The following is a 21,335-nucleotide window of genomic DNA, read 5'->3' as shown; positions in this document are numbered from 1 at the left end:
CTATCACGTCTGTTGTGGCTGCCTGTATGGCGCAGGTCCTTGCACAGCGGCATTCCTCTTTAGATCTTCCATAGAACGTGTCCAATAGACGAAGAGCTACGATGGCTGGTAACACAGCGTCCTATGCTCTTGGCTAGAAGTCCTTGCTAGACTAGGCAAACACCACCTGATGGGAATAAAAGGTCTTTGCAACCCCGTGACAAAACTGCATCCCCCAAGGCATTCTCTTCTGCATACTGCATACGAGGCATCGTTCTACTTGCTTCAACATCATGATCCTAGACACCTGCAACAGTAACTCAACAAAAGTCGGTCCTGAAGAGCTGGGCCTGACCATCGCGGACTTTTCTGCATCTCTGGCCCACGGGGAGTACTGTGCCAAAAACGCCTCATATATCAGGCCTGATGACGCTGGGTCTATCCTCCCATGGCCCTACACACTGGCCTGGTTCCTCATCCATTTCCCAATCACCCTGATCAGGGTCCACCGTTGGGAGAGGGTGCAGGCCCTGTCCATCATCCTCGCCGTCACCACGGTGTGGTTCCAGCTGCAGGCCTACACGAGCAGCATTGAACCAGAGGCTGTGCTCGTGTGGATGCCCATCTTTGTCGTCCTAGACATTGGAGCTATGATGCAGCTCGTCTTTCTAATCGTCGAAGACACTGGGTTCTGGCCTCTGGTGAAGGCTCTGCCTAACTTCTTGCCGCTCAGTGCGCGCCGAAGTAGTACAACTTCAAGCACAGTAGTAGGAAGCGAAGAAGTTAGGATCGAAGGTATGACATCCCACAGGTCTTCCTGGTGCCCATGTACTAACTAGTTAGGGTCTGGCAAAACCGCGACGGCTACTCCCCTTCCCCCGTCATGGACTGAACTCAACCGCGAACCAGCGAGTTCAGAGCTTGTTGGCCGTGCTTGGCTTGCGTTGCTGTCCTTTGTCCTGGGGATCCTTCTTCTTTCTATCCAACTCTTTGGCCTTGCCATGGCCATCAAAGGGTTTCACAGCGACCATGTCACTGCACAATGGTGTTCTACCTTCTTTGCTACCGCCGTCGCGGTCGAATCTGACTGCAAGCTCTACGATGTCACGCCCTCATTAAGTCAAGGAATTGGATGCATCACCATCAAAGGCTACGAGCAGTACACCTGGCTCCAAGCCTCAATCATCATAATTTCCCTATCCTTGGCCTTCCAAGTGTTTGACTTCACAATCATGACACTGGTTAGCGGAACAACGAGATGGAGAGGAGCCAAGATGAAGCGGCCTTGGTTCACCATGTTTACCGGAAATATCGTACTTCTGGTTCTGATTGTTGTTGGAGTTTTTCAGTCACAGCGTTTGCCCAGAGACGTGAGCCCAAGCGTTCTGGTATACAAGCATGGTCGAGGACTAGGCAATAGCAATCACACCTGTATTGGCGAGCTTACACCTTATGGTGTACGGGGAGCCATCATTGGATGGACGGATGGGTTCTTGGAAAGCTGGGGAGACACTTATTCTCCAAAGTCCTATTGAAATGGCTCAGGACAGGCGTAAGACGATTCAGATGGTGTTCCATCTATCGCAGTACGAGAAGCGGAGTATAAGATAGGTTCTGGAGGAGTATTGGGATTGGATTTGGGCTACAACCATTGGGACTCTGGCCGTGGTTTAGATAATGCGTTTGAACAAATATGAGAAAGATGTGACAACGTTAATCGACTCACTGAGGCTTCTTTGCCCGTTGATCTTGCTTGCGACATTGCTCAAATCGTTAAGATTAATGCCCTTGACGATCACGTTGGTGCCTCAACGAAGCCAGAGTCCAGATGTCCCCGTTGCGGATTTAGTCCCCTGCCTTGAATCACTCATATGCCCGCCCAATTTAAGCTCCCCGACCGCCTTTCGTGTCTTTTTTGTTGCAGTGGACAGGCTGATTACCTCCAGGCTTCTTATCGCTGACATGGAGCGCAACATGATTCCCGATCTGGTATGCTCTTCATTTCATGGAACACGGACTAGTGCCTACCTAGGTGGTAAACAGCAGGGCATACAGACCTGCCTGGGTTGCACTCGGTAGTATTTGAGCGCTGAATAGCGCCTAACACAGTTGATCTTTGGAAGTCTCATTATGAGTCAATGGGTATCCATAGGCCTTTACCACGGCGGTCTCGGTCTAGCTGCCCATGACAATTATTCCCTGGCTGCGATGATGTCTCGAGGATGGTGGTCAGCCCTATCAATTGACGACCATCGCTGGAATTCGAATCTCCGAAACTCCGACTCTTCCTTGTACATAAACTTCCATCAACTCCACCCGCGATTCACGTGTCGTCAGCGTCGTCTCAGCAGGATCTCATCCCCACTTTCTCACAATGCCACCATCAACATTGGGCTTCCGTGTGCTCGCGACCTTGTTGCACACATACAATTCAATTCGTTACGGTAAAGACAGCATGGAGGCTCTTTTTGGCCAGGCTATGAAGGATAGCGCGACACTGCGGAAAAGTGAGGTGCCGTGGAAGGATGATGAGCCTCATGCGCAATCTTACTACACATTTGACTCGGATGCTTCGGCTTGGGTCGCAAAGACTCCGTCGGAGGAGACGGCCGGAAATGGCGGAATTGACGACATCGCGCTCTACAGCTGGAACATCGATTTCATGCTTCCCTTTGCTGAAGCGCGAATGAAACCAGCGCTGGCCTACCTTGGCAGCCTGGTAGGCTCCAACCCGACAAATACGGCTCCCGTCATCTTCCTCCAAGAGTGCACGCCCTCAGATTTGGCCACCATCGCCGCGACTCCATGGATCCGGGAGCGATTCCATCTTACAGACCTGGATGCAACCAACTGGGCGACAAATCATTATGGCACGGTCACGCTCATTGACTCGCGTCTGCCCATCACGGCCGCCTTCCGTGTGCATTACTCCAAGACGCGCATGGATCGTGATGCCTTCTTCGTGGATGTGTCTGTCCAAGGCAAGACGGTCCGCCTGTGCAACACACACCTCGAGTCCATGGTTTTTAACCCGCCCTTCCGTCCACCTCAAATGCAGCTCGTAGCACGATACTTACACGAGGAAAAGGTCCATGCAGGCCTAGCTGCGGGAGACTTCAACGCAATCCAGCCATTTGACCGCACGCTGCACACGGACAACAGTCTCAAGGACGCATTCCTGGAGCTGGGCGGAAAAGAGGATACTGATGAGGGTTACACCTGGGGTCAGCAGGCGGCGACAAAGCTAAGAGAAAAGTTTGGATGCTCGAGAATGGACAAGGTCTACTTCTGTGGTGGCGCCGACGTGGTCAAGTTTGAGAGGTTTGGTGAGGATGTGTTGACCCAGGGAGAAGACGAAAGCAACCAAATCGTGGCGCTTGGGTTTGAGAAGGCTTGGGTGACAGATCATCTCGGCATCAAGGCAGAGGTCAAGATTCTCGGGGATAAGAGCACGAGCCGTCTCTAGACCCGTCGACAAAGTGTCGAGAACATGAGAAGAACCCATGAATAGAGTTTCTACGCCTCCGACACACCTCGAGCTTGACCGCCTTGGCTCATCACACACGCCAGCCCAAAGCCCTTGCCCATGGCTTGCCCCATGGAATGCAATCGACCACCCAATAAAAACCCCGTCTCCCTGCTTAGTTCACGAACCAAACATCGAACGACCCCTCTTTCTCCATCAGCGTCCCAACAGTCTGGGTCGCCCTGTGTCAGAATTTACCTCATGCAACCTCCCTTAACTTTGTGCGTCCCCAGAGCCAGAACCAGACTGTCGGTATCGCCAGTTCCACTCGTGTTTTGTCCTCGTAAATATCACCAACAGACCCCTTTTTACTCTCTCTCCCTACTCCGGTCTAGCCGAGGCCTTTACACCACCCTTTCCGCTTTGGGTTGGGTCTTGAGGCCTGACGTTTCCCCACCATGGACTCGAACGATCCGGCATCCAGCTCAACGACACCAAGAGACAGTCTCTCCGACTACAAGTTTAGCTTCGAGTCTTATCTCGACTATGCGTCAAAGATTGAGATTGACGTGAGTTTATAATGAGTATTCCGACCGATGTTTGACCTGTGCTTACTTGACATAGTCGAATCCCCGAACACACTTCACATTGTAGGTCTGGCGGTCCTCCAGCCAGTCCAGCTGCTCATATTTCACAGAGACACGGCGTCCATAGCAGAAAGCATATACGAGTTTCACAAGGAAAATGGACGAACCTACCATGCTTATCGTGCCGGCTGTAAGTTCTCCTCCCTGGTCCAAACCTGAGCAAGCGGAACGCTAACGTCGCAGCGTACCATTATCCCAACGACGCGCTTGAAGTTGAACGACTAGACGCGCAATACGACATCCTCAAGATCTTACTTGATGGCAGGGCTTACCTGTCCCCATTTTCTCAAGAGAACCCCCCTCAAAAAGTCCTCGACATCGCCACAGGCTCAGGCTCTTGGGCCATTGACATGGGCGATGAGTATCCCGAGGCTCGCATCGTCGGCACCGACTTGTCGCCCATCCAAAGCGACCTTGTCCCACCTAATGTTGAGTTCATTGTTGATGACGCGTGAGTAACAATCTTTCGACAGTGGAAGTCGCTAATCTGACGAGGCAGAACCGACGAGTGGCCCAACGGTCGGGACTGGTGTGACTTTGACTTGATACACACAAGAGTGACTATGGGTTGTTGGTCCGACATGGGAACCCAAGTCATCAAGCCAGCCTTTGACCATCTACGACCAGGCGGATGGATGGAGTGCCAAGAGCTCATGGGCCTCCTAGAATGCGACGACGAGACTGTCACCAACGCAAATGCCTTTAAGCGATGGTGCGACGACATAGTAGATGCTAGTTACGCTGCTGATCGTCCCTTACCGTTAGCTGCCAATTTGAAGCAGTGGTTCATAGAGGCAGGGTTCGTCGATGTGGAAGAGAAGGTGTATAAACTTCCAGTAAATGGGTGGCCAAGGAACCGAAGACTCAAGAAGCTCGGGGAACTATGGCATGCAAACATTGAGGAGGGGCTTCAAGCCCTTAGCTACGGCCTCTTGCACCGGTTCAAGAGACGTACAAAGGAAGAGATAGAGGTATGTCCCCAGCTACCTAGCCAAGTAAGGTCTTACTAACCCATGATAGGTGGACCTCATCAATGTGAGGAAAGATTTGGCAGACGAGAGGATGCATGGGTATCAAAAGTTTTATGTCGTCTGTGGTCGTAAGCCTGAATATGCGCAATCTGCGAGTTTGACAGACAGCACGATGTGGTAGCGGGAGAAAATGTTTCATGTGGTATTTATGGACACTGCAGGTACAAATAGATACCCGATCATTTCTGGGAAGCCGAGATGCGTACTTTTCGCGTGGGAGTTTGCCAGGGTTTCGGCTGGAAGGATGCTACTCTCGTTGAGACGGAAGTGAAGATGAAGGGGGTTTAGCAGCGACCCAAACCCCGACGGAGATTTGTCTCGAGTGCTCATTCTTATGCTCAATCATCGGATTATGACAAAGGTAGTGGTCAATCAGATCGGATGAGACGGACACCTCTGACGAGGGCCAGAGCGTTAGTGAGCAGGCCTGTGATCCTTCAAATATCCCAGGGGATCCGGAATCGTCTGAAGTCGACGCCACCAACACCAAGTTGCTCTCCCTTGTTTCGTCTTTTTCTCTCGTCACGGCTAACTTTTGTTACAAGACTCTCTAGTCATGCAGATAGGATCCCCTCCTTTCTTCGTCAACCTCTTTATTGTGACCCTGAATCGCGCCACCACGAGTTCAACACTTGTCGCCAAATCGGCTACATCGGAAACATGTGGATGAAATAAAACATGACCTACCCGATCAAGCAAAATGTGTCACAGCTTTATTAACATCATAATCCTCCTGATCGTGATCCCTGTGTAATTCAGTGGAAGGGCCCTTGCCTCAGCCAGGCAACGTCGTTTCACCACTAGCGCTTATGTCGACCAACGTACGACGCCGTTCGATCCTTATATAAAGATATTGGGATCAAAACGATGAGAAGTTGAGAGTTCAGACTCCAGTACGGCCCTCGCAATCTCAATATGCGCTTCTCAACTACTGTAGGCCTTCTTGTAGGCCAGGCAATATCTACTGCTGCCACCGGCATTCTACTCCCCCTCTATGTCTATCCTTCCCAAGAGGCAGGAGACGGTGCTGTCAACTGGAATCCTGTATTGGACGCCATATCATCCAATACCAACATCCCGTGGTTGGTCGTTGTCGATCCGTTGAACGGGCCCGGCGCTTCTGGCAAGCCCGGCAACGGCGACGTCAACTACATTGACGGCACATCTAAGCTCAACAGCTACTCCAACGTCAAGACCATCGGCTATGTTCGTACCGACTACGGCCAGGCGCCTCTCGGCGAGCTCAAGGCCAACATCACCACCTGGAGCAACTGGGGAGCATACGCTGCTGCCGATGTTGGCGTGGACGGCATCTTCTTTGACGAGAGCACCGCCGACTTTGACTACCTCAACGAGGCCATCACCTTTGCTCGTAATGCCTTCAGCAATAGCATTACGACTATTTGCAACTTTGGAAGCAGAGCAGAGCCCGAGTACTATAGTATCTGCGACGTCGTAATCGCCTTCGAGAGCTGCCTCAACTGCGCCGATGGCCCGCCGTACGAGAGCCAAAGGACTCTGAGCAACAACATTCCTTCTGGTTATGAGTCAAAGGCTGCCGTAATTTTGAACCGGTTCACAGGCACCTCTGCTTATGGCAAGGAAGCCGATCGAGGGCTGGTGACTGAGTACGTCAAGGCCATGAAAGAGAGTAGTCTTGGCTGGTACTACTTTACATCGGCTAACTACAATACTATTGATGCTGAACCGGCAACCGTGGGAGCCAATGCGGATGCACTGGGTGCTTAAGATGGCGCTCTGCGAAGAGTTGAATGTGCATACTGTGTTTCCTGGAGGGTTGGGTACAGATTGTCATGGATTGTTTCTCGTGCTTCATTCCACCTTACCGGGCCCTTTGGCCAGTCCCTTTCAATGTATTTCCCGCCTTAATCAGAGACGGGGTTATGGGGGTTGCAAAGCTGGACTGGGTTGACGATCATTATCAAAACAGCTATAGGAACCAGAGACCTCGTCCACAACACAAAACCTTTGCCACCTATTTCATGATAAGGTCCCAATCCGGTGCGTAGGTTTCAGTGATCACCACCTTTTTTTTTTTTAATTTCTTATTCCTCAATGATTTCTCCGTCATCCATAAGATCAAGGAGCGCTCCAATACGAGACATCCATGATAGCATGGAAACCCAATGCTATAAAACACCGCGAGTAATCGCTGTCTTAGTTATACCTCCCTGGGTACCTACCAGTTCTTCTTAGGTATAATACCAAGGCCGTTAATACGTGACCGGCCTGGTCGGCTTTGTGTCGAGCACAGCGCGTAATGATTGGCCAAAGCCACCCCACAATGGGAATTGCACGTCAAGACCGCGCGAGGCGATGCCTTCAGTTTCACCAGAACGAAACTCTTTCAACCCTCAAACTTTGCATCAGACCGTCTCTTTCGACTCTGTCAAAATGGTCCATCTTGCAACCCTTCCTCTGGAAATCTTACATGCCATATGTGCAAATCTCTGCCGTCATTGCACCAGTGAGCCCGTTGAGCCCGTTGAGCCTGGTGAGCGCGTGGAACAGTACGAGTTATGTTTCAAAGGGGCCGAGGCTTTTGCCATGGACAAGACCAAGACCAAGACCGCGGCATTATCTGCCATGATGCTGACGTGTAAGACTCTACGAGACATTGCTCAGCCGTACCTGTATCATTATCCCTGCGCCCGCGCGCCCGCAGTATCCAAACTGCTACTCCGATCTCTCATTGAGCGTCCAGACCTCGCCCATTACATCAACCAGCTGTCCGTGTTTGACATGCAATGCCAAACACTCGAAGGCCACTTACAAATCCTGCTACGCGTACCAGAGCATCGAGATCGCAGCAAAGAGGAAATAACCCAGTCGCACACTCGAGAGTGTCACTGCTATCATAACCCCCTGATCCGCGGAAAACGCGTCAAGTTCGTCAAGATCAAGTACGACTTCGTTACAGCGTTCACTTCCCTTATTTTACCCTTTGGCACCGGCCTTCAAATTCTACATCTCGAATTAGATGAAGACCGCGAATTTCCCTTTTGTGAACCTGGGTCATTTCCGCGACTGAAGGAACTGGTTGTGAAGACCTGGCGCGGATCGGACCCCGCAGACATCATGGTCATTGCGTCTATATTCATTGCGGCTCCAGCTCTGGAGCGTCTCGGGGGCCTTCGAATCTGCCTTGCTGAGTGGGAGGGACCTCGAACACCGATCCATGAAGGCGTCAAAGAGATATGGCTTGAACGCTGTGTGGTGAGCCCCGAGGGGGTTACTGCACTTTTGGGTCTATTTACCAGGCTAGAAGCCCTCACTTACGAGTCAGACGGTGTCTATTCACCCCCATCTCTGTCGATAATTAGTGACGCTTTGCTGGTTTGCCAGGACCTGCGGTTTCTATCACTCGACTTTACCAACTGCCAACACGGGGGCGAAGTTTATCCGACAGACCAACCGGGCGGTGGTCTTGCAGAGCTGAAGAAACTGCAAAAATTACGTATCAAAGGGTTGTCCCTGTTTAGTGAGGAAGAGTGGCCGCGGACAGGTCTTCCTATCAAGATCTCCGACTTGCTTCCGACCTCAATCACTGAGCTTAAAGTGACACACCCAGGACGCATGATTTTCGATGATATGCTTGAGCTCTCTGGGGTGGCAAGCCAGAGATTTCCGTTGCTGAAGCATGTGTCAATTGATGGGATTGAGCAGGAGTGGGAGGTTTATGACTGGCGTCGACAAGCTTGCATGGGGCTGGAGAGGATTAATAAGTTGCGCCAAGCGTTTAGACAGAGTGAGATTGAGCTCTCGACGGGTGATTTTAGAAAGTTTGTGGGATTTTGCTGATCTGATATGGGCTACGCTGAGAGCCTAGGTCTACTAATTTCTTGGACCTGTACATATCCAGGTGGAGATTTTGTGGTTGATGGGTCTCTGACACATCGTCAACGTTAAATGTGAACCTCACGGGTTTGTCAGCTGAGGTTTCGAGGCAGATATGTCAGCGAAGTTTGTCAGCGTAACAGTTTGAGACTGTTTTCATGCTCTAAGAGGTTTTGGGTGGGAATAACATCGTTATTGCATATCTAGTGTTCTGCTATAAATTGACTGCTTTCGCAATGTGTTAACCCTCATGAGCTGAGGCCACCACGAGGAACTCACCACCATTCGCTACAAATTTCAACAACCATGGCAGCTAAAACGCGCTTCTTTACTGCCGATGGTCATCCAAACCTCGACGCTGGGCCTCCGTCCTCCAACAGCTCTCTCACCTTGGCTTACCGTACCTATGGTTCACCTAACAATCCCGCGGTACTGATCCCGACCTGCTTTTCTGGCAAAATCGAAACGACATTGGCTTTCTTATACGGAAGCGGTGATTCTGTCCTGAAAGACTATTTTGTTATTGTCCTTGGTCTTCTCGGCGGCAGCGAGTCCTCGTCGCCGTCAAATGCCCCCGAGCCTACCAAGTTCCCGCAAACTTCTTATGAGGACAACATCCATCTCCAATACAAGTTGCTCAACGCTTTGGGTATCGAGAAGTTGGCCGCCTACATTGGCTTCTCCATGGGCGGCACTCAGGCCTACTACTTTGCCATCCTCTATCCCGACTTTGTGCAGCGCGTTGTTGTCCTTGCCAGCTCAGCGAGAACCAGCTGGCACAATAAGTCTTTTCTCGAAGGGCCAATTGCTGCACTTGAGGCCAGCGTCGACTGGCATGATGGGCTTTACACCGAACCCGCAGTCCGCGGGACCAGAGCCTTTGCACGCGTGTACTCAACTTGGGCTCTAAGCTCGGCTTGGTTCCGCAAGGAACAATGGAAGCGACTTGGCTGTGAGACAGTCGAGGACTACCTTGTCAAGGTCTGGGACAACGCCATGGGAAAGTGGGATGCTCGCGATCTGATGCATTTGGTCAACACTTGGAGAGGAGGCGACATCTCCGACCACGGGCCGGTCAAGCATGATATTCCTTCCGCGCTAGCAAGCATCAAAGCCAAGGTTCTGTTAATGCCAAGCCGAACTGATTTGTACTTTCCTCCAGAAGACAGTGAGGAGGAAGTGAAGCACCTGAGATTTGGGGAACTGAAGGTTATTGAGAGTGTTTGGGGGCATCTGGCTGGTGGAGAATGGGCTCTTGAGGAGGACAACAACTTTGTCGCCAGCGAGATTGAGAGATTCCTCTCCAGTTAATCCCCCCCTTCGTGCTCTGGTAAACATTCAGCGTTGCCGGCTGGCCATTAGCCATCTGAAATGGGTACCTAGAACAATTGAAGCACCACTGCTCACTACCTGGGCCAATAGAACGGCCTGGAGAGAATCTGCACTTTCTACCAAACGAAGTAAGCCAACACAGCGAGCTAGAATTGCAGTGAAAGCCCTCATCACGTGGTAGAGTGACCTTCTGAGTTCGATATACCATTTTCTTCAGTTCCTACCCCGCTTCCACCTCAAGTACCGACACTACCAAGCGCCGAGATGCCCTTGATAAATACGGTTGTTGTGGTATTCACGAGGCTGAAGCCCTCTTTCGGTGTGTAACCCTTTAATAGCTTACGAAGCTTTAACTTGCTTCTAAAGCTAACCGCCATAGTGGGCTTGAAAAACAAAGCGGTCGATATAGGAGCAAGATCCATCGACCTTGTTCGCACTTTTTCTACGACTCTTTCTCCTTTGTCTAGAACAAAGACAGCTGTACGGAAACTGGCAGATCACTTCCCAGTACTCAAGAGCTGGCAATTCTGGGCAACTGCATTCACTGCTGCCTCGCTTTTGTTTGCTGTTCTGGCATTTTGGACATCTTTCGAAGCAGGTCAATACGCTAAGTGGACAGCACACAAGGATTTTACTCTCCTATGCATGGAAGAGGTGAGCTATGCGCGCCCTGCAGCCAAACCAAGGCCTCTCTAATGTGAGCTCCTAGGCAACGCATTATTTGAGTCCAGAATGTCCAGATGCGGCAAATATTAGCCTGCCGGCTCCGCCTGGCTTCCACGGCACTCCAGTTCGTCGAGACTTGACTCCCTTTGGGGATACTCAAGACAGCAGCAGTTATGGCCGCATCGACTATATCATTTACACTCTGGCAATAACAATCATGGCGGGCACAGTGCTGATGCAAGTTTTTGACACTTTCTCTTATATAAGAGAACATTTTAATTGTGCAGATGTGATGCCGATTGTTCCAGTATATCGCCGCCCAAGCGCGCTGGAATTCGAAAAGTACAGCTTGGGATCGCTTTACCCAATCCCGTCAACTGTCGAAGAATCAGGCACTTGGATCATCTGGCTTGATATGGCGCGCTCGAACTCGTCAAAAAACTCTCCTCGCCTGTTATTTTTTTGTCTCATCGGTTGTTGTGTCTAAATAGAGGTGACTTGGTCAGCCAAACATTTGGGGGCACGTTTTCTGGATGGTGCGTTGTCAGATCGTTCCATCTGGGACAAGTTTGGCCGCGGTCTTGACTTGTTGGGTCGTGTTGTGATCGCCCCTCTCTGGTTTACGCCTGGAAGCGCTGAGCTGGTAGGTAGTGTGCAAGCGTCCGCACTTCAACTAGATAGTGACAGCTTCATGCCATGATAGATGGTGTTGCATTCTATCCAGGGAAGGTTGTGGGTAACCACATGACGTGAGGCACGGATAGGGGCCGGGAGCCAAGGTCGTATGCCGAGGGTGTTCAACGTGTTCTTGCAATGGCTATTTAGTGATTAGGCATCTTTGTATGTCGGTGCCTCTCGTGAGAGCAACAGCGAGCAAAAAAAAAGAAAAAAAAAAAATAGGAAAGGAAGAAGAATGATGAATTTACAAGAAAAATGCCGCCTTATACGTCAAATATGAATACCATTTGCCTATTCTATCCAACCATGCTGCCTAAGCCATGCCTCACACATCGATGGCCACTTGGATACAGGAAGATTCGGGGTGTCAAGCGCAAATCCGTGAGGAGCGTCAGCAAAGATATGAAGCTCCACAGATCCTCCACCGTTGGTGATTCCCTCAGCGAGCCGGTAGGCGTTAACAACAGGCACGACTGGGTCATTGTTGGAGTAGACGATAAAAGTCGGTGGAGCCGGAGACTTGATCTGTACGTCTGGCTGTACAATGTCGTAAAGAGATTGCTTCTCCACCGGCGGCAGAGGCGGCTTGTCGGCGATGATTGTGCGGCCGACAGCGTTGGTCGAGATTGGTCCGTATCCGAGAATTGCAAAGTCAGCTCGAGGAATCTCGGGGTCGGGAGCAGTCCATGCTTGTGGGTAATCGGCCAACAAAGCGGCTCCAAGGTGGCCGCCAGAGGAGAGACCACATATTCCCAGCCCTTGAGGAGCATTCCCACTCTCCATAATCAACTTCAATGCCCGTCTCGCGTCATCTAGAGGTGCCGGGGCACCAGTGTCGGCGTTTGGAAATCGGTGGACGAGAACAAAGGCGTAGAAGCCGAGACTGTTCAGCCACCTCGCCACCGCAACACCTTCACGTCCAACCATAAGCTGAACATAGCCTCCTCCTCCGAGAATAAGAACTCCTCGTCCGTTAGCCTTTTCAGGGCGATATCCAAAAAGAAAAGGTCTCTCGACACTAGTAACGACTGCATTGTCGATCTTGCCTCCCGGCGTTTCGAGTTCAAAGGCTCCTTCAAGGGAACCCTCTCCCCAGAGGGGCCAGTGTTGGTCAGATTCGAGCATCGTGCGTTTTTATCAAAGTGAATGAAGAAGAATTGTTTCAAGTAAAGAAGTGGCCAGAACAACAGTCTTTATGCGGGGATTATGACCTGCTGTGATGTGGATCTCGGTCAACACCAACCCGAGGCCCGAAATGCACTTTGGGGGTTGAAGCTGGTCCATGTTTCTTGACTATTTCGAGCAAGGATTTGCGCTAGGAAAGGTTATTTCAAGTGACACTAGATTGTAGTCTTGCAAGTAATTCAAATAAAGCTCTCGACTTGTCCGTCGTGTTCAAGCCCGACGCCCGCAGCAAGCAGCAAAAGAGGTCACGACACAATAAACGAGAATGCAAACGTGTATGAAATTTCATTACAATATATTTATACCCGTCCTGAACTCCCTGAACTCTTGTAGTCGCAGATCATCTGTGATCTGGTCTAATCTCCGGCGGCTTAGGCCGCTCATCATGCTTCAAAGACAAATGATCCGTAAAAATTCCAGCTCGCGCAAACCGTTTGTGACACCAAGGACATCGATAGAGTCCATCAGAAAAGCAAAATTCAGAGATCTTGGGGTTCTTCTCAGTAGTCCTGAGCCATCTCCTAACTCCCTGCAGAATATACTCGGAAACGCCATAGAGAGTCTCTCCGAATCGAGGCTCGGCTTCTTCTACGGCGGCAGGTCGGTGTGGAGCGAGAGGTCTCTGTGTGGGAACGGGTCTCCTTGGAGCGGCAGGCTTCTTTGTGATGGCAGCTCTCTGCGCGGCGGCAGGCTTCGGTGTGGCGGAGGCCCTATGCGTAGGTACTGTAGGGACAGGTCTTTGAGAAGGAACAGGTCTGTGTGTAGGGACTGGCTTCCGCGGACCAGTCTTCTTTTTGATTGTTGTGATAGGAGCTTGGGCAACGGGTGCAGGCATGTGCTGTGGTGCCGGTGTATGCTGCGGTACTGGTGTATGTTGTGGTGCTGGTGAGTTGTACGCAGACGAAGGTGTGCTTTGAGAGGGAAACGATTGTGTCTGGCTAATGCTGGGTACTGGGGAGCCCATCTGATCACTAATGGGTCGGAGAGTCTGAGAATAACCGTGCATGCTAGGAAGTGATTGAATAGGTGGCAGTGTTGACTGTAGGGTCTCCAGGTCGAATACGGCTTTAGGAAAGATGAGGGTTGTTGACTTTGCCTTGAGTTGGAAAAGATCGGCAGACATGTGGTTGAGTAAGGCGCGTTTAACGCTGTGTTGATGAGACTGGATCTCTGATGCGGGTGGTGTTGGTACGGGATCGACATAGGTGCTCGCGGGTGAATAAGTGTACTGGTTCTCCATGGCCACATCTTCGGTATGAAAGCTCCGGGACTCGCTGGGCCTGCTCGGTTGGTTTTCAATGGATACCTCTCGATGGGGAATGTTCGCGAGCTCGGGGCTATTGACAGGCCTGGAAGCGCTAGTAGGCTCAGGTCTGTTGATGCGTTCGGGCTTGCTGACGACCTCGGGGCGGCTGATAGGCTGGAAGCTGCCGACCGGCTCAGGCTCGTTGGTGAGCACAGGGCTGGCGGTGTGTTCAATAATGCTGATAGGCTCAGGGTTGCTCGTAGGCTTGGGGCTGTTGGGTGCCTCAGTGTTTGATTTGCTGATGAGCTCAGAGCTGCCGATGGGCTCGAAGTTGCTGACGGGTTCAGGTTCACTGATCTGCTCAGAAATTTCAATGGGTTCGGAGTCGGTAGGCCTGGAGTCGGTAGGCCTGGAATCGTCGATCGGATCAGTGCTGGCGACTGGCTTGGCGTTGTTGATGGGTTCAGGATTGCTGATGAGCTCTGGCTTGTGGACGAGCTCAGGGCTGCCAATAGGCTTGGGATCAGCGAGCTCTGAGAAAGACTCAGTAGTAACGGAGGGCTTCGAATCAGATTCGACGGAAACCTCGCGGCTGGGCTCCGTTGTTGGTGTTTCGACTGGGGGAGTGGCCTCCTTCTCTGGGATAACAGATACGACAACCGGTGCCTTCGCCGGCAAGTTGTCAGAAATCATCAATACAGGGCTTTCGATCTTTGTCGGTGTTGCTCGTGTCGATGATTGCATCTCGGAATTAGCTTCTGCTAGAAATTGTTAGCTGCTTGAAAATCAGAACCGGGTTTTCAACGTACTGTCTGGAATTGCAAGAGGGCTCAGACTCTTGCAGTCCCCAGTCTTGCCCAGACGCTTCGTAACGAAATCCCGAGCCATTGAGAAATGAGGCTCCAGACAAGCAGAGGTATCAGAAAGGTCCAGTTCCTGCAAATCACCAGTGCCGACCCATCCAGCGGCATCCTTGCTTGGGAAGCCCGTCGCATCAAAATAAACAACTGGGAATTGCCGTTGAGCGACAAGAGAGCCACCATCTTCGTACTGCGCCTTCCATTCCAGGCATTTCGTCCCCGGGTCGTAGACATAGCATTTGGGCACGTTTTCAACCAGGCCGAGGGATTCGAGTGTTGTTGATACACCAACTTTGTGGAGGTTATTCCGGGGCAAAATGAGAGCGGGAAGCCAAGTTTTTGTTGATTCTCGGTAGGCCAGATACACGATGCCTGGTGTCGGGCTTATTATCGGGTCATGGCTCGATTCCTCCATCGGTTCGTCCTTTGCGGGTGATACCTCGTCTTCCACATTACATGGTGTTGATGACAGTTTTCGCTTCTTATGGTGCGAGGCGCTCTCTTTTAGCACCAGCTCTGTAGTCGATTCTTGTTGTGTTGATTCCTCTGGTGCTGACTCCTCCGGTACTGATACTTCCGGCACCGCTTCCGATATTGTTTCCGGTACTGCTTCCGGTTCTGCTTCTGATGCCGGCTCTTCCGGTAGTGGCTGTTCTGGCACCGACACTTCCGGTACCGCCTCTGGTGTCGGCTCCTTTGACACCGACTCTCTTGGTGCAAACTGCGCTGGTACAAACTCATCCACGTGTTGGGTTTCCTCTTGCTTAATGGCGGGTTTAAACTTCAAGGCGGCTGCATTGTTCTTCTGCGCAAGTTCCTCATTGCAGTTCAAAACCTTGGTGCCGAAATGCTCGATGACGGCTGGTCCGGTCGTGTCTTGCAGGCGACCGTGTTGTCGGCTCCTCAAATGCGCCGAGGCAGCTCGTAGAGGGTGAGTCTTGAAGTCAACGTCATGCTCCTCGCATCGGAGAATATACCAGGATCCGTGGCCTTTCGGGAACTGAGTAATGATGCGCTTGACTGATTCATTCTGAAAAACCTCGTCGAAGGGTATTGATCGCTGTGTCAGCTGCTCCTCTTCCTCCACGTCCAGCTCATCTTCATCCTCGATAATCGGCGCCCACTGATTTATAATGTCAGGCAAATTCAATCATAGTCCACTTTCATACTCACCTCAATCGGCGCGCAAATAATGGTATCCTCTATTCTCTCTGTTTGCGACTGTTCAGATTTCACCGACGGGCTTGGCGAAACTCGCGATCGCTTCAACTTTAGATTCTTGGGGGAAATCTTCGATGAGGCGGGAGACATTGGCGGAGATGAGAGGCGGAGCTTTTTGGACGGCCTCTCCGGAACGAGATTGCTGGAACGCGACGCGAATCTTCTTTTAGGGGGCATCTTGGCGGCGACAAACAGCGACGACGAACGGCGCCTTTCTGAGCAGGTTACTGCTTGAGATGATGCTTGAACAGAGTCCAGAAGCCAAAAATTAAAAAAGAAAAACATGACTCAACTCATTTGCGGTAGACACGGTCTCCTTATACCACTCAGCCCGAGGCCCGATAGACTGGTGCAAAGCGTGATTGGCCGACGGGCACACCACTATCTCACACATTGCCTCCTATGGCCAATCGCTTATAGCGCCCCAGCGGGGTTGGTACGCGTTTGCAGGTGGCCATCATCATGTGCCAATAACGCCGCCCGACAAGGGTGATTCCATACAAAACACGTGGCCCCTTTTGGCCGAAGGTGACACTGTCCGGTGCGTATTCATTAATGACTGTTACTAAAAGCATCATTCACTGAAACATTACAAACTTCAACACCCGCGATGATCCCAATGCTCGCTGTTACGCTGCTGTTACTCTGCATAATCATTCCCCCCCATTGGTGCTCCTTGTTGCGACATGGGCTAAGCAAGGGGGGCCCGCTGAAACATGCCAGGGTAAACGGTGGAGCTGAAAGCGTTATTTTTTTTTTACGCCTTTTTTTTTTACCCTCGTAATCACACCAGGCGTGCCCATCTCATAGGAGAGCTGCTCCGGGAGTGCCACACTCACAAGGTATGCCAAGACTGCCGGCGCACGGCGTCCACGAATCAAGTTATACCAAGAATCAAGGTGCTCTGGCCAAGGTGTGTGGTGCTGTCACCAGATGAGTCCGAGCTTAATACGTAGCGGTAGCGAAATCGAATGGTTCAGGGGTCTAGATGACCCTTGCGAGCGAAGCATGGGTTTCACACGTAAGCTCACAGGCTCAGTAATCGGGCTTTTGGATTGTCTGTCTCACTTGGAATTGCGAAGATCATGGCCCAGAGGGGGCAGCAAAAGTGTCAGGTTAGCGCCGATCGGACAGATCTCGAGGGATCGACAGAGTTTTCTTTTACTGCTCCATGGTTGAGGGCCTCACTGGAACTTGCATACAGTACATGACGTGATGGTGTGTGTTTTACCGATTCAAGGCACATTATCACAACGGATCACAAATACTTTTGTAAGACACGCATGCTTAAATCAGCACCAAATCTGCAGGCCAAAGCATCCATGACAATTCAGTGAATGTCCATGCATACAAAAGCGGCCGCCCAAAAGCATTGCCCTATTAATTGGTCGCGCTGGATAAGACCCAAAAAGGATTCACAAACCTGCTCGTTCGCTTGCGAGCGAACCAATCCTACCTCGAAACAGGTGGCGTTGGGTCGTATCCTACCCTATGAGGGCATTCGCGAGGATGGTTGGCTACCCTTTAATTTCAGCCAGCCAACAAAAGGCGCCACCAACGGGAATGAATGCGAGCTACCCAAAGAGAAGAGAATATCTTAGAGGAGCTGCCAAGGTGAGTCTTGTCTCACAAGCTGCGCGCGACCGGTAGAAGTAACTGATTGCAAACCGTGGTTTTTTTTTGCTAACCTGGACATTCTAATTCGGAACAGCGGACCGCGAGGCGCAGCATTACAGAACACGGTCTAGCTCGGTTATTGAGAGTTCACTCTAACAAGGCCATAGAGTTTAATCAAAGGTTAATATTTCAATTTATTAATCTTATCAAGTTACCTCGGGAGTTGACAAACTCAGCTGAATATTAAGGCCGGGAGAAACACCTGAATGAGTTCTGTGTGTTTTCAAGTGACAGGGCAATTCACTGCTCAGCCGGAGACAACCGTTAGCATTTCGCAAAGGACACATGTTTCAATACCACAACGACTTGAAATACAATGCTGCGACCCTCTTCGAATTAGATACTCTTCGTCTTGTTCATGCTTATTAGCCTTTGATTACTCAGACTCTTCCCGATCTTACCCTCTGATTATCCTTTCCTTGCCGCGCCCCGTGAGGGAGTCTGTCCCTAAACATCCTTACCCTCCCATCAGTCTCCTCCTTCGATCTCTAATTCTTGATGAAATCTCCCAAGAAAACAATATCTTTGGGCGCCCAGCTACCAATATTCCAATCAATATCGATGGAATGCTCCCCCCGGAAAAGAAGATTGGCTGTTCGCATAAATTCCATATCATAAGATGATATAGCGACATGGGCGCTTTAGTCCACGGCCCCTTATCCCCTTCTCACAAGTCTCAAACTGGATTGAATTCGCCTCGCAGTGATCGAAACGAGAAATGTCTCGGCTGTCTGGTTTGAAATTCAGGTTTGAAACCTTGTTGATGAACGTCATTTGGAGATTCAGCTTTCGTGGCTGGGAAAAATCCATTTGACCATAGATATGTAATTGTCCCACGATCTTTCCGCTTCCTCCGGAGACACATCTGTCCTAGCACTTTTATATATTAGTTCTTTCAAATGCATTGTCCTGACGGATAGCGAGTGAGAAAGGAAATCGGCTAGCGAAACCATGGCTTCGTCGACGTGGAATCTGTTCGTCGAGGCCACTCGTGGTTGTGCTCGGGACTGTTGAAGGTCCCGAGATCCCTACATTCCATATTGTTGCATCTAATCCTTCAAAGACTCATCCTCCACGACCCAACTGGACACAGGCAATCCATTCTTTTGGATGACGGTGTTAGACAAGACCGAGGAGAGCATGAGCGTGACGGAGAAGCCCTTGGGCACTAGCGCGATGTTTTTGTTTACACTGACTTGTCCACAGTTCATGGAGTTTTGTTGACTTTGTTTCTTTGGAGTCCTGAAGATTGCTTCCAACTGAGAAAAGGATGGAGAGCACTGATGCGACCTTGTTCCTGTCTGCTGAAGAGTAGGTGGCAAATTAGGACTTTTCTAGCTTAAGCTCGAGAGCTCGGCTGTCGGCTTGGTTGTTGACGCTTGCAAACGCGTACCTAGCGGGAGGAGCGGGGCACACCTCAGCAAGACGGATCAGCAACATGTTTGGAGTAGGCTTCGTTGAACACAAAACTGGTGACAGCCAATCTTTCTTTATCTCCGGGCCGGGAGCTCTCGAGAAACGCCTCAACGATTGGGTTTTTGTCCAGCTTAAAAACTAATAGAGCGTACTGTGTCTCTCTCCTTCTGGATCCGGGTTTTACGGGGTTAGTTGTAAGCATGGGTGCGGGATTGCCCCCCGTAGCTTGTTATGAGGACGGTGCTCTTTGCAAAAGCCGGGGACGACAGCTTCACGCTTATCATTTGAGTTGAGCATTTCATTGGTCATGGCTTCCACCACCCATTTCTCTTTTCGGTGTCGATAATTTCAAACTCCAGGAGGAGACAATGGCATATTGGCCCAAAGAAAAGTTTGGCTTGCTTAGAAAATCCCCCCTGCTTCATTAGAAGCCCAAGTTACAAGACCGACGTGTATCGCAGCACTTCCTAACTCGATAGCTAGCTATCGCCAACAGCGCTAATTTCATGCGGGAAGCTCCGGGCAGAGAGAGGAGCAGAGTAGATCAAGTCGGCGACCATGCACATGTTGTCCAAGCCCGTGGCTGGCTGAGGTCTCGACCGACGCCAAGAGAAGCGGCCTAGCCGAGCCTGGTGCGCCCACAGGTGGCGATCAGCTGCGCCGTTGTCTACCGAGGCTGGAGGACTGCATGCCCCATCGCGCTATCGACGCACCATCCTGGGGCTATTGGGCAGGTGTGACAGGGTAGTTTTTGCATGGTGTGCTGTTGACACAACCTGATGTGATGTTCATCCGTGCTGACGCGCACACAAGGAGGCACTCATGTGTTTCCGATTAACTGTCTAGGTGTCTGGAGAAGCTTGGAAACTTGACGAGCGAAAAGAGAGTAGCCATAGGGAAGGTACATCACTACAGGACACGATGATTAAATAATCGCTCAGCAAGTATTTGACAGAAATGAGCTAAAGAGGGGATATTTCACAAGTATTAAGCCAAGGTACTGCCTGCTGTCAATGCGGTAATTACGCTCAAAACTGCTGTCATTGTCGATATGCGCAATAGATCTTTTGGCCCACGAGAAGCGAAGTTACTGTCTTTTCCACTTCCCTTTCGTAGCAGTAGCCTAGTCGCTCCTATACCAGATCGTGCTAAGCTGAGTAAATGCTGAATGGTCCTGGAAGTGGTGTCCCCAAAACCCAACCAAGTTCGCCAGTCTTAGCATTCCACTCCTTCTCTTCCTCTGTTAGAATGCCGCGCACGCCAGCAAAGTCCACAACCTTGTTCCCATTCCCCTGCCTGACCAGTAAGCTTGACCTCTACCTATCGCTTCTCTTTGCCTATCCATTGGCCCGATGCCTTAAAGAGGCCACGACGCATCATTATGTGGTTGAGGTATCTTATGATGTCCCCGGCTAGGTGACGTCTCGGGCCTAGATGGAATTTGACTGATTCTACTTGGTGTCTATCCCTGAGAGATCCAAGGTCGTTGAAGTGTTCGACCCTATCCTTGTCGATTTCCTCGGCGCTAATGAAGGTGGGCATGCAGTGGTTGCTAGCCTTTCTTTCGCAGACATTTGCCGTGGCGATTGCATCCTAAGGGAGAGGACGGCCCATGAACATGTCGTAAATCGAACCAACAGGGCTACCAATTGGAAGTGAAGGCTAGGCGGTTGTTGCTGCTGGCTGTTCGTGGGTGTTTGGATCATTGCCACCCCAAACACTCCCAAGTGCTAGGAGGCCTCCTTTATAAGAAGTTATAAATCTCCAGAAACCGCGGAAGCTCTAGAAGTGACGACCCTCCCCTTGAAGTTTGGTGGCTCCACCGATTCGAGAACCAGCTGAATTATAGATTGGGAGTTGTAGCTGACGATGTGAAAGCTCTTGGAAGCATCTCCCTTGCATTTGCCATGGACAAGCTCTGGTCCGTTGGTGTAGTAGACCTTGAGACCACGGACAAAATCGTTCTTGATCTAAATCGCTACTTCGCTCTATGTGGCGGGGCCGGCAGGGGAGGATGGCACCCTTTCCGGGGTCATCAACTACACTCCATGTGTCTCCCATGTGAAACACCTT

The 21,335-nt window shown here is 50.9% G+C and overlaps 8 protein-coding genes across 8 annotated transcripts; 6 read left to right on the top strand and 2 right to left on the bottom strand.

Annotated features, from left to right (window-relative positions):
• Window positions 1-272: 272 nt before the first annotated feature.
• On the top strand, window positions 273-1,514 carry NCS57_01297100 (uncharacterized protein; the record flags this gene model as incomplete). Its single annotated transcript, XM_053062625.1, has 2 exons — window positions 273-774; window positions 823-1,514. 2 exons carry the CDS (start codon window positions 273-275, stop codon window positions 1,512-1,514), a joined length of 1,194 nt encoding a protein of 397 aa, XP_052907520.1.
• Window positions 1,515-2,353: 839 nt separating this feature from the next.
• Window positions 2,354-3,445, top strand: NCS57_01297000 (Endo/exonuclease/phosphatase domain-containing protein; the record flags this gene model as incomplete). Its single annotated transcript, XM_053062624.1, has 1 exon — window positions 2,354-3,445. One exon carries the CDS (start codon window positions 2,354-2,356, stop codon window positions 3,443-3,445), a length of 1,092 nt encoding a protein of 363 aa, XP_052907519.1.
• A 458-nt stretch (window positions 3,446-3,903) lies between these two features.
• Window positions 3,904-5,244, top strand: NCS57_01296900 (uncharacterized protein; the record flags this gene model as incomplete). The annotated part of the gene is made up of 6 exons (XM_053062623.1): window positions 3,904-4,014; window positions 4,070-4,095; window positions 4,143-4,222; window positions 4,276-4,543; window positions 4,592-5,063; window positions 5,113-5,244. The coding sequence occupies 6 exons, from the start codon at window positions 3,904-3,906 to the stop codon at window positions 5,242-5,244; spliced, it is 1,089 nt and encodes a 362-aa protein (XP_052907518.1).
• Window positions 5,245-6,038: 794 nt separating this feature from the next.
• Window positions 6,039-6,872, top strand: NCS57_01296800 (uncharacterized protein; the record flags this gene model as incomplete). The annotated part of the gene is made up of 1 exon (XM_053062622.1): window positions 6,039-6,872. The coding sequence occupies one exon, from the start codon at window positions 6,039-6,041 to the stop codon at window positions 6,870-6,872; it is 834 nt and encodes a 277-aa protein (XP_052907517.1).
• A 666-nt stretch (window positions 6,873-7,538) lies between these two features.
• On the top strand, window positions 7,539-8,945 carry NCS57_01296700 (uncharacterized protein; the record flags this gene model as incomplete). The annotated part of the gene is made up of 1 exon (XM_053062621.1): window positions 7,539-8,945. One exon carries the CDS (start codon window positions 7,539-7,541, stop codon window positions 8,943-8,945), a length of 1,407 nt encoding a protein of 468 aa, XP_052907516.1.
• A 342-nt stretch (window positions 8,946-9,287) lies between these two features.
• NCS57_01296600 (AB hydrolase-1 domain-containing protein) lies at window positions 9,288-10,292 on the top strand (the record flags this gene model as incomplete). Its single annotated transcript, XM_053062620.1, has 1 exon — window positions 9,288-10,292. One exon carries the CDS (start codon window positions 9,288-9,290, stop codon window positions 10,290-10,292), a length of 1,005 nt encoding a protein of 334 aa, XP_052907515.1.
• A 1,656-nt stretch (window positions 10,293-11,948) lies between these two features.
• On the bottom strand, window positions 11,949-12,782 carry NCS57_01296500 (uncharacterized protein; the record flags this gene model as incomplete). Its single annotated transcript, XM_053062619.1, has 1 exon — window positions 11,949-12,782. The coding sequence occupies one exon, from the start codon at window positions 12,780-12,782 to the stop codon at window positions 11,949-11,951; it is 834 nt and encodes a 277-aa protein (XP_052907514.1).
• A 400-nt stretch (window positions 12,783-13,182) lies between these two features.
• On the bottom strand, window positions 13,183-16,346 carry NCS57_01296400 (C2H2-type domain-containing protein; the record flags this gene model as incomplete). The annotated part of the gene is made up of 3 exons (XM_053062618.1): window positions 13,183-14,849; window positions 14,898-16,071; window positions 16,122-16,346. 3 exons carry the CDS (start codon window positions 16,344-16,346, stop codon window positions 13,183-13,185), a joined length of 3,066 nt encoding a protein of 1,021 aa, XP_052907513.1.
• Between the last annotated feature and the right edge of the window lie 4,989 nt (window positions 16,347-21,335).

The sequence above is a fragment of the Fusarium keratoplasticum genome, chromosome 11, assembly GCF_025433545.1.
Source record: "Fusarium keratoplasticum isolate Fu6.1 chromosome 11, whole genome shotgun sequence".
Lineage (NCBI taxonomy): Eukaryota > Fungi > Ascomycota > Sordariomycetes > Hypocreales > Nectriaceae > Fusarium > Fusarium keratoplasticum.
This window is presented reverse-complemented; position numbering and strand designations above follow the sequence as displayed.